Below are 12,599 nucleotides of genomic sequence, written 5' to 3' on the forward strand. Positions count from 1 at the left end.
ACTGTAGAAGGAATAGTAGTCTTCATAATATAATGATGACTAAGTCTACCATACAGTAATTCTATATGTTGAAATGGTTCTACATGCAATGTCTTTTATTTCACACATTATCTTTCTCGGTTCACACATTACCTCTCTGAGTTCTTTCCTCTTTTCCTCTAGCTTTTCATTCTGGAGGGCCAGTTCATGGTTGGCAGCCTCCAAAGCTTGTTTCTTGGGGGCGACAATCTTTATGACTTGATCATAGACAACCATGGCCCTCACCCATCGGCAGAGGCCCTCACAAGCCATTGATACCATACGTATCTTCTTTGGGTCAAAATCCGGGTGAGAGTAGAACCTGGCAGGAAGTAGAAAGTCCCTAAGTCATCCACTTCAGTACTCACACAGTTTTATGTGTCACTCAAGTCTTCTTTAAAGATAAAAGAGGGATTTTATTTTTTGTGATTTCTTGTGAAACAATAGTATGTATTTACCTGAGCATAAGATACATATGCATGAATAAGTAAATTAATGGATAAGTACATTTTAAAATGTCTCAACATTTATTTCCTTTACTTTTTGTGAGTTTATAATAGGTTTCAGGGTTAAAGTGGAAGAACACTCATTTCTAAATGTGACAGTAGGTAGTGTGACTTACACAGTTATTACTGTGTGTGTCATTCTCAAGGCGTCCATATTCAACAGCACTGTTCCAGCAACCAAGATTTTCAACTGTTATTTTACATTTTCATGGGGTTAAGGAAAATATACTGGTATAGCAAGAAAATATTCCAAGATGTAATCCGTCCTGAATAACCATGCACACTCTTGAGTGCAAGCATCAGGTAGCTACATGTTAGTACAGTACTGAGACAGTAGTAATGATGATAATTTTTTACAGCATTTTATTTGTTCAATAGTATGAGTTTATTCATATCGGTCTGTCTGTCTCGACACCACTCTGATAGCCTCTGTCTTGGTCATACTTAATGGCAAAGATGAATTATCTAATGAATACCATATCACGGAAATAATGTTTGAACTTACTTGTTGCGGACGTGAGTGATAATCTTTGTGGGAATGTTTTCTTTGTCATAGTGCAGCAGGTTCTGGAGGAACTTCATATCCCCCAACAGCTTCTGAGATGGTGCCCAATAGTCCTCAATCATTTTTCCTGAGCCATTAGGGTCTGGCTTCCTCTCTGGCTTGAGGTCCAGCATTACACACACAGCTTCCATTACCTGACATAAAGCATAATATTGAACTGTATAGTGCAGCATTGTTATTTTGGGTATTTTTACAGCTCTAGTAAAACATGAACACAAACATTGCATTAGAGAACTGGGTGATGAGAAACTTTACTGACCTGGGTGATGAAAAACATGAGTTGGATGATGAGAAACACTGCATTACTGAGCTGGGTTAAGTTGTGTTAGGTCAGGTCATCTTAAGTTAGACTATGCTATCTTAAGTTACGTTATGCTAGGTTTGGTTAAAGTTATGTTAGGTTAGGTTAGGATAAAAATTACACAGAAGTCTATGAAGATGACACATGGCTTCACTCTGCCTTGTTGATGGTATTTCTCATCACCCACTAGAACTAATGTAGTGTTTCTCATCACCCACTAGAACTATGTTTCTCATCACCCACTAGAATTGAAGTAGTGTTTCTTATCACCCACTAGAAATATGTTTCTCATCACACACTAGAATTGATGTTATGTTTCTCATAACCCACTAGAATTGAGGCGCTCAGCATTAGAGGGGGGTGAAGTGACACTCTGGCCAAAATGCGTTTTTTGATGGATATCACTATTTTCACCCGTTGGATGTAACGCTCTAGCTAGAATAGAAATATGGTAGAAAGTCCTTCAAAATTAGGCGTGATTTTGCCTCAGGCCTGGAGCTACGTATCTGGCTGTGCGCTCAGTCAAAGAAGGTGGCAACTTCCCGTTCAGAGCGAGAGGAGCGCGAGCCAATGACAGCGCGCCTCCCTCGGACCATACCCCTGAGGTAGCCAATCACAATGGATTTCCCCTTGCTATGTCACAGCTCCTCGGCCAATCCGCGCGCCCAGATGCTGCCTCCTTGTTAGTTTTGGTGCATTGTATAGCATAAGGAGGTTCAGTGTACTTTCTATGGCTATTTTTGATAACTTTTCGGCGTAACAATGATGTTATTCATCCACGGGTGTGTAAAATGCTGTGCAACATCTGCCCGATATTGGAGCAAGAGTTGAGTGAGGCCAGGCCTTCTGGTATAGGTTCAGGAGCACATTATTCCTGAACGTGTGTTTAGTGATGACAGTGCTCACGTGGACATCCTAGGAATGCTTGGTGATAGTGATAGTGATTTTGGTATACTCATCATACAAAAAGTGACTGCTATGCATCACAAGACCTTTTTGTAGACTATGTTCCGGTACAGAGTTACGTGACATGCACTGACAGCAATAATGATGATGAAAGTGAAGATGAAAATGATGAAAGTGAGTCTAATGGTAACAGAGTGACACTAATGTATCACAACAAGAACATACAGACTGTGAGGAGGTAGAAATGGACAGTGACGAGGCATGCATTGACCTTGATAGTGATGAAAGTGTGCCTGAACCAACGAATGCTAATGAAAGTGAGCCCATAACTCAATCTTATTATGAAACTGAACTGTTGCTGGCATCAAAAATCAATGATTTAGTTCATGAAGAATCTGTGTGGCGATTTTTAGAGAGGGCAGAAAAAGACTTTGATCAGTACATGATTGATTATGAAGAGGCCATTTAAGTTAAACGCACTCCTCAGGATTTACGTAACTTCAAGTTACTACGATATTCAGGGATAATAAAACGAAGGAACTAAACAAAGTAAGATTGTAATACTATTATCAGAATACTCTCTTAACCAAAGAATATGCAAACTTTCTAAGCCTTTGTATTCGTCTGTTAATTACGTTGGGGGGGGGTTCATGGTAGGGGGTGGGATGAGTGTAGTGGTGTTTCCTCATTATTACACACTATTAAACTTAACAATATTATAAATCTTTGGCTAATAATAGGGACGGAAAGATAAATACTAATAGGCAAATGAGTTTTTATTATTATTTTTGGGGGGGGGGGGTGGTAAAACGAGTGCTGTTTTTGGTTATCATTAACTTGTTTTACAGTATTAACCCACAAATATTAATAAAAAAAAATTGCAGAAAAATGCGATTATTGTTGGTTTGAAGATCAAACAACTCTACATCACGGGTTATTTTCATTCAACTCGCAATAAATTAATAACTATTCACTGTACTAATTTCCAGTTGTCACAGTTCGCTAGGAGAGGGATTAAGCTGCACGATAAAAAAAAAGAACCCTCTAGCTTAAAAAAAAAAGTTATGGTTGTTTGAACCTTGAAAACTTTCAACGTGTTTTTCTCAGCTTTTTGAATTTGGAGCTTCACCCCCTTCTAATGCAGAGTGCCTCAACTGATGTAGTATTTCTCAAAAAGTTTCACTAATGATTAGAAATACAAAAAAACAACACAGGGACAAAACTTTTCATATATCTTTAGGAGGGTGTGAGGATCACAGGGTGTGTTAGGAGCACAAAGTGACTTAAGGTCAACAGCTAGAGGATATTAAGGCAAAGTGAAGGTTTGGGGACAGTAGAGTCAGAGTGGAAGATTAGGTAAAACAACAGTGGAGACTTAGGTAGAGTCAGAGTGGAGGTTAAGGTGAGCACTCTTCATAACCAATGTCATCATTTGGTAGGTTATACTCACCAGCTTGACTCCTGAGGGCGGGTTCTTCATGGCCTTGACGACGCGTATGTCATCTTGTTTGAGGGTGTTGAGGGCGTCTGTGGCAGCATTGAGAGCTGGTACTGCCTTGGCGAGCTCCTTTTCACAGTCGTCTTTTATGGCCTGTGCATCGGCAAACTTCTTATTGGCCACCGCCTCGTCTGCCGCCACCAACTGAGAACAAATTTGTTATCAACAACCAAGAAATGAGATATGTTATCACTTTCATCTTTTTTTTTTACCAAGAGAGGCAGGGTTAACATTAGAAGGGAACATAAAACACGAACACAAAAACAGCAATAACTAGCAAGGTGTTCATGATAGTAACAAGAACCTTGCCAATGACAATATTTTACATCAAGATCACAAAACACTGACTGAATTGTGACTACAACATTGGTTTCATTGTGGTATCTTCAACAACCTTCCATGTTTCACTTATGTTTGTTCTTCTGGGTTTGGGGAATTATACTTGTGTTTGTATCTATGAACAAAATATATAAAAGAATGGGAAGGGTAGCTTCGATGAAACCTGGCAGGCTAAAAGGTTATTTACCTCAGAGAAAATAAATAAATTTGGGCAAGTAAAGCTAAAGAATAGACTGGTGAACTCTAGTGAAACAGTCTTTTTTTTTTATCCTCTTCACCACTGATTGGCTCGTTAGGTGCTTGGGCGATCGGTCACGTCTCTGTTACTTTTCCTTTTCTTTTATCCTCTTCACCAAATGATCGTCAAGGGTTGAGTGTAGGCAAAGGAAGAGGTAATTGAAAGCTGGGGTAAATATATTCAAAGCCATGGTCACAGTCACATTCCACTGTATGTGTCTGTTGTCTACACAACTCTTTATTAGAGTTAATGAAACTTGGGACTATAGGTTGCTGTTGATTAAGAGAAATCTAGTCTAATTTTGGAGAAAGCAGGTCAAGGTCACACTTACAGTTCACAGTCAAAGACAATATATTTCACATCTGTTAAATTTGCTAGGTAGATTGAATGATCAATAACCACATAAATTTTTTATGTATTTTAGTGCATGAAATATAAAGGGCTCTTTGAACTTGATTTCTTATATATTTTCTCTTAATTTAAAGAAGTTAGTTGTCTAAACCAACCAATCTATCTAATTTCATTAAAAACAATTAACTCGCTTCGACATATTTTCTACACAACCAAACTCACACATGTAGTGTAGTTATGGCACCTGGGTGGGGGGTTGAGTATTATCTGTAGTACATTTCTGCACTTCAACATACACACTGTACCATCTATTACAGAGTTAGAGATACATCTTTTTGTTATAGAATTATTAATAGTATTAACAGGTAAGTTTGACAAGTGAAAGATAACAGCTTCACACCTCTTGTTTCCTCTCCACTTGGATGGTGTCTTGTTCGATCTTGATCATAAGTGCCTCCGTGTTGGCAGAGGTCTCCACTAGGCGGGGCTGCAGCAGCTTTAGCTCTTCTTGCAGTTCAGTGATCAACAGCTTGGCCTCTTTCAGTTTCTCCAGACCTGTCACATACCTTCAGAGATGAAATGGTTAATGTTTTTGGCACTAAGAATGCATATTCATACATTTAAAATAACTTGGGCACAATATTATTGATTTTCACAAGTAAAATAAAAACAAAATCGAAGTTGGGTCGGGTAATTCTCATAGACTAAAATTCATCAATAGATGTACAGTATAACATTACTAAAGCTGGTGATGAGCTTCCTGAGCTTTACCTGTCCCGTAGTGTGAGGATCTCTGAGCGCTTCTTAAGGAGGAGCTGCTTGAAGGTGAACACGAGCTCCAGGTAGGAGGTGGGTGTCACAATGTCACATAGTACCTCCGCCGCAGCTGCTCATAGAACCTGTAGGAGCACTCATCAAGGTCTCATGTATGTCTGGTTAATTAAGGTATTGGAGGGCTACCAACGTCTCATGTACAGTATGTCTTATGGTTTTAATGAGGTCTTGGAAGCCCACCAGGTTCTCATGGGTTAATTAATGTCTTGAACCCCTGGGCTTCAAGTCAAGTCATATGGTGTGCATCTATAGAGCTTCAGGTCACCTCATATGAAATTTTGACATTTAGTGGGCCTATTTGAATATAAAATGCACTAAACTAACTCAGAATAATGGGATAAACTCTCCTGTCTCATGTGGTGACATGCGAACTTCACATGCTACCACCTACAATGCCTTAGTACCAATCGCGTCTCAAGATGCAGAGGTCACGTCGATCACACTTGCCCAAGCCCAGCACCTCCATTCCCAGCTCCCAAGCATGCCAGATAAGTGGTCCTATGCCTGTGCAGTACTATTATTTTCTACATGATCATCATTGGCCAGTCAGAAGTTAAAACACAAACAATCAAACATGGATGTTTTATTGAAGAGAGTTTTCTGACTGTGGTAAACTGTATTTACATAATTAAAAACAAATTTCTAGTATAAAAAGACAGACATCAGTCTATAGATTGCTCAGGTTTGCCTACTTGAGAAACAACTGGATAAATGCTAAAATGAAATCCACACGAAGCAGTCTTTGACCCTTGGTAGTTAAACTGAAAATGATAACATAAGCAAGGTTTGGATGTCCTTGAAACTACCTGTGGGCAAGGTCATCAATGCTGTGGTGGAAATACTTGCAGACAGTGACACAGTGAGCCAACAATGATGCCTCCAGTTTAGTTTCCTGCAGCAGTGATGTGGCCACCATCTCCAAGGCATCATCAGGCCATGCAGTAAACCTGAACAAGAAAAGGTCATAATCTTGTGACTCTACAGAATTATACTGGCATTTGCCATTTAACAGAACTGCATTCTACAGAGTTTTGAAGTTATGGAACTCAAAAACAGAGGATATTAGTCACTAACGATCTACTGTCTTCCTAATAGAAAACGAGCTGTGGTTGCCATACTGACCAGAACGTATAAAAAATTGTCCCAAACACAATATCTGAGAGAGAAACAAAATAAAAGTCACCCGATTTCCTCACCGTGCTAAGATGTATAAATACCCTATATAAAATCCTCGTGGCACTTAGTATTTCAGCTATTACAACAAAAATTTTAGCGGTGCTTTCATTGTGCGTATTTACACCCGATTCGCCAGGCAAGACGATGACGGTAGCAATGCGTGTGATGGAGGGTGTGGGAGGGGGTTTTGAGAATTGCAATTAAATGCCAGGTAGCGACGTGTCCTCGAAACACATCGACCCCATGGTTAACAATACCTTTTTTTTTGGAGGACTGTACATTTCATTCTGCAACCTGGCATTTGTTTGTGTTTTTTGTGTATGTTTTTTGTATATGTGTTTCCATTGTTTTCCTAAGCTTGGCCAGAGGACATTAAGTGCTAGAGGCAGCAGTGGCATTAAGAGAAACAGGAAGGCAATTAATCTGATGTGAAATTACATGACAAGCATTATGTTTCTTGCTGGTAACTGTACTACAGTATTATTTCTATTTATGATTTTATTTGAGTAGCAGGTATTTATTATACTATTTTAGTGCGTATTTACTTGATACATATAGTAGTACTGTATTATATTTTGGGGGGCAAAAATTTTCCCTTTAAGAAGGCAAAATTTTCTTTGGAAACACATTGCCAATTATTATTACAGTATTGTTATTAATGAAATTATTATCATTATTATTATTAGCATTATTATGACAGTATTACTGTACATTATCATTATAATTCTTACTAATCTTATTGTTACTGTATTACTATTATTATAAAGCCCTGCATAAAAAGGATTAGCACTATAGATAATATCAATGAGCTCTCACATAGCACTGAAAGTAAAAACCTGTAAAAAAAATTTTTATTAACTTTCTAAAATCCTATAAGAAGAAACCATTATTGTACCACAACAATATTATACACTACACTACCACAACATTACACACTACGCTACCAGGGACACCTGACAATACACAAGTGAGGGACACCTGGCAACACACTAGTGAGAGGACATCTTCTAACACATGAAGCAGTAGACCCACCAGGACCTACCAGTCTATAGTGCAGCAGTTAATGAGGGAGGGGAACATCCTGAGCCTGGTCCTGAAGGTGTCGCCTATGGGGGACATGGCCACTACCAAGTGCAGGTTGGCCCTCACTCACTCGTTGAAGTAGCCAAACAGTGTCATAGGTGAGGAGTCCATCTTCTTACCCTTATTGGGATATTAATCTGAGGTTACAATATGTATTATATTGGTTGAGGAGTGTGGTCCACATTATAAATATAAGATGACCCAATGAAACAATTATCAGATGAAAGTAGGATACTCTTTCTTGTTGGGATATAAAAATTTTGTATCAATTGAAGATAACTGAAGATTAGTTTTCCCAGCATATTTTACTACAGTAGGTTAGGTTAAGTTAGTGTTAGTGCTTAAACATCAGATGAAATAAGCTGAGATGCTTAATCTTCCTGTGGTCCCAAAATTTTCAATGTTTAGCTGGACCTAACTCTAATAAACAAGATAAATATAGTGAAAATACTGTACAGTACCGTACATCTATAAACTATATCTGAATTTCTAAGTTATGTATACGTAGCGCTCAAGAACAGTAAAGTGATTTATCTACATGAATGAGTAAATAGTGCATAACACTTTTTCAAAAAGTATACATATCCTAAATATACTACAACACAGCAACATGTACAGTATATGGTCAACAAGTGCATTACAGGAAACAAGTAATAACACAACTAAATTACTATTATGAGCAGCCCACCATGGTATCAATTCCACCTCTACGTATATTTGTGATCTTACTTCACGAGTTTAGTGATAAGGCTCTAGCACTCAAGTTGACGCGCACATGTTCCCTGACTCCATTAGTGAAGGAGCCATAATAACAGAATCTTGATCTTCCAAACCCAGCCAGGGCAAGGATTCTCAAAGCTTTAGGCTTTGTACATTAAATTGTTTCTCATAAATGGAGATAAAGCAAGGTTTCAAATAAGCAGACATAAGAAGGAGCATACAAATAATGTTCAAAATGGGTTCCAAATTATACTGAGTGTCTACCTACACTGGTACTTTATTTTATCACCAATTAGAGGTCAATGTTAAACATGAATTCTGACCCAGTATTGTCAACATATTGTAGTAAATGTTAACATGAATTCTGACCCAGTATTGTCAACATATTGTAGTAAATGTTAACATGAATTCTGACCCAGTATTGTCAACATATTGTAGTAAATGTTAACATAAATTCTGACCCAGTATTGTCAACATATTGTAGTAAATGTTAACATGAATTCTGACACAGTATTGTCAACATATTGTAGTAAATGTTAACATGAATTCTGACCCAGTATTGTCAACATATTGTAGTAAATGTTAACATGAATTCTGACCAGTATTGTCAACATATTGTAGTAAATGTTAACATGAATTCTGACCCAGTATTGTCAACATATTGTAGTAAATGTTAACATGAATTCTGACCCAGTATTGTCAACATATTGTAGTAAATGTTAACATGAATTCTGACCCAGTATTGTCAACATATTGTAGTAAATGTTAACATGAATTCTGACCCAGTATTGTCAACATATTGTAGTAAATGTTAACATGAATTCTGACCCAGTATTGTCAACATATTGTAGTAAATGTTAACATGAATTCTGACCCAGTATTGTCAACATATTGTAGTAAATGTTAACATGAATTCTGACCCAGTATTGTCAACATATTGTAGTAAATGTTAACATGAATTCTGACCCAGTATTGTCAACATATTGTAGTAAATGTTAACATGAATTCTGACACAGTATTGTCAACATATTGTAGTAAATGTTAACATGAATTCTGACCCAGTATTGTCAACATATTGTAGTAAATGTTAACATGAATTCTGACCCAGTATTGTCAACATATTGTAGTAAATGTTAACATGAATTCTGACCCAGTATTGTCAACATATTGTAGTAAATGTTAACATGAATTCTGACCCAGTATTGTCAACATATTGTAGTAAATGTTAACATGATTGTTCTATAAACTATAAACAGTGGATGGTATGATCGAAGACTGAAAATAAGTTGTTTACAGAAAAAATAAACTTTGAAGCTTCAGTGAATAATGAGGTGCTGTTGTCTAGATGAGCATGTGTGGCAAGGGAGGCCCCCAGCCCTCGTGGGGGGACTGGCTGCTCTCTGCCATGATAACCTACAACTATGCATAAGCCATTATTGAACAAGTTCTTAAACATTAAGACATTGAACAATCTACAACTATGATCAAATAATCAGGAAAATTATTCATCCTCGCCTTAACCTTCAAGTAAGAGGTTGGTTATGTTGTGGCAACTTCCTATTAATGGGTCATATTTCATAGTTTCACCATTGATACAAGTTAACAACAAATTAAGGCTTTTGTGCTTCTTTCCATGACTTATACTCACTATTGTTCTTGATACTTGAACGTGAGACTACAGCATATCAAGTGTAAAAATATTGAGCGACCATTAACGAATAAGTCCGAACTAAACTACTGGGTCAACAGTCTGATGGTCCAGGGTGGCGCCTAGTACACAGCGACACTGCTGTAAAGCTGAAAAATGTAAGTAATGTGGGCAGATAATAAACCTTCATATGTGCCTAAGATAACACCAAAAAATTTTGAAATTGAACAATATGGTGCTGACAGGGTGATAAATTCCAGGACTCTTGTCTTGGGCATGAGTATGGACATGTATCACCTGTGTGGTGTGTGAGGAGCGTTCACTTTGCTGTCTGATGCAGCTGAGGTGACCCTCACGAGCACTGCTGATGCAAGTCTGCCATTACTTGCACCGACATTTACTGTGGTGGTGCAGCACTGTTGTGTACCTTTATCCCACTACTATGGCATTTTAGTAATTTTGGTAAGAAAGGTGTATTGCTGCCATGCTGCAACACACAAATGTCTTCATCTGGATAAGTTGGCTATTAATTGTTTGTTGGAATTATTTCATCAGTTTTAGCCCGTAAGAGGGATGTTACTGAGACAATGGCAAGACCTGTGGCAGATCAACACCAGGTCACCACAACATGCTCGCAACACTTCTCACAGTAAGGCACACCCAGGACCTTACTACTCCCTGTATTGAAGGGTTTATTGCCAACTCTTTTGTGTTGGTCAACAACAGTAATGGTTTGGCTTTCTCCAGACAATTTACAACATGCATGAAATTCACATTCTTACCACGTCAAGCCCCTGGAAAACAACATGGACTTGTTAGTCGTGTTTCCTGAAAGTCATTATCAAGGGTTCCAAATTATTTTGAGTAAGTAAAGAAGACATTTATAGTGAGTTTATGCATCTAAAAATCAATTTCATGCTAATTCTGAATCCCTTAACTTAAACGTGTAAAAATTTTTGGGTGGACCGGGGAAATATATATCTCCTCACCACCTACGTATTTAAAGTAAATTCAGTTAGCATGTCACTAATTTTAAGACCAATTGTAACGTCATGAACACCTTCCTTATTCACACTTCAACACAAAAGGTTCTAAAATCAGTATTGTGTCAGTCTGAACCCCTGATATGACTCCTGAAGGTGCTGTGAATTGGCCATGACTAACACAGGACCAAAACACTATAGTTCTCTTTTGTCCTCACTACCAGGTCTTAGGTCATATATCTCAGGTGTCAGGCAGGCTTTATTACATACCATCTCACAAAATGATTTCTTTGCTACAACCACTACAGTGTATTTATTTGATAATCAGTTTTTGTAAAAAAAAAGAAGAAAGAATGCACATTACTCCTGAAATAATATCATACAAAAATCAAGTTGACTATAAAAGTACCTACACAAACTAAGAATATTTACTTCCATAGTATTACTATAAAAAATAAAGTCTATTAATTCCAAATGATTCCATGCAAAAATTGTCTCCACTATTTCCAAAGTTTAAGTTAACAATTGGATAGCCAAAAATTTATTATCAGCTATTTAGGTCTACTGGACACTGTACATCCTACCTCTGGGTGGAGGAAGGGTGCTGGGGAAGGGCTAAGTTGGAGCAAAAAGTTCTCTCAGTCAGTCAGTCGATGTCACTCAGGAAAAGGGTTCATTGATTTGCTAAATACAGTTATGCACAGATTTAACAGATCACCTGAAGATTGCCTCCCCCAACTTGTTCCACTTGAAGATTAACCATTCTAATACAATACACGACAAACCTAACACTAACCAAACCTAACCGACCACCCTAATGCAAACCTAACCTAACCTAACCCTCCCCCCCCCTTCTGATGGGGTTATTACTGATAATCTTTAGGTGAAATAAGCCTGGGGCAGGTGAATTTTCAGGAGATCCAATTTATCCTAATAGTTGTTGGCAAAGTAAGTAAGTACAAAACAGGCATCCCCTGCCTTATAGAAACTCACCTTATGGAAATTCGCGCTTACGGAATTTGGTAATTACTGTATGACCAAAAATTCGGGATATGGCTAAAAAAACTTCACCCTTACGGAATTTGGGTAAAAAAAAAAAAAAAGCAAGCCAAGTTCAGCAGTAAAAATATTTGACATTATTAGAGCTCAAGTCGTAAGAAAGATAAGGGATGACTAAAATTTATATACAGTTAACCCTCACTTTAAGCAGTCCCGCATTCCGCGTTTCCACGTTAACGCGGTGCCTTGCCAGAACCTCACGTGCTCAAATTACGCGGTACGTGAACCCCATTACGCGGAGAGTGTCCGGCGCGACGCTATTTTTAGATTCACCCCACCCGCCCGCCTGCCTGCCTGTGCTCCTCGCCTCCTCCCTCCGCTTGGGCAAGCGGCGCGGTAAGGTTGCGCAGTGTGTGTCTTTGTTGCGTTATCAC

The 12,599-nt window shown here is 38.2% G+C and overlaps 1 protein-coding gene across 3 annotated transcripts in view; it reads right to left on the reverse strand.

The window, feature by feature from the left end:
• The window catches only part of LOC121860391 (dynein axonemal heavy chain 3-like), a 34,448-nt gene extending 26,567 nt beyond the window's left edge, over nucleotides 1-7,881 (reverse strand). The window contains exons 1-7 of one of the 3 annotated variants that reach the window (XM_042357511.1): nucleotides 7,775-7,881; nucleotides 6,363-6,503; nucleotides 5,494-5,621; nucleotides 5,123-5,288; nucleotides 3,747-3,938; nucleotides 1,030-1,223; nucleotides 133-340 (exon numbers count right to left, since the gene is read on the reverse strand). In XM_042357511.1, coding sequence (XP_042213445.1) covers nucleotides 133-340; nucleotides 1,030-1,223; nucleotides 3,747-3,938; nucleotides 5,123-5,170 — 642 coding nt within the window. In that variant the 5' untranslated portion in view covers nucleotides 5,171-5,288; nucleotides 5,494-5,621; nucleotides 6,363-6,503; nucleotides 7,775-7,881. Of the gene's footprint in view, nucleotides 1-132; nucleotides 341-1,029; nucleotides 1,224-3,746; nucleotides 3,939-5,122; nucleotides 5,289-5,493; nucleotides 5,622-6,362; nucleotides 6,504-6,752; nucleotides 6,952-7,774 lie in introns of those variants that run through there. The other 2 variants (XM_042357512.1, XM_042357510.1) reach the window with 2 other exon arrangements.
• Between the last annotated feature and the right edge of the window lie 4,718 nt (nucleotides 7,882-12,599).

This window comes from Homarus americanus, unplaced genomic scaffold (genome assembly GCF_018991925.1).
Source record: "Homarus americanus isolate GMGI-L3 unplaced genomic scaffold, GMGI_Hamer_2.0 scaffold25606, whole genome shotgun sequence".
NCBI lineage: Eukaryota > Metazoa > Arthropoda > Malacostraca > Decapoda > Nephropidae > Homarus > Homarus americanus.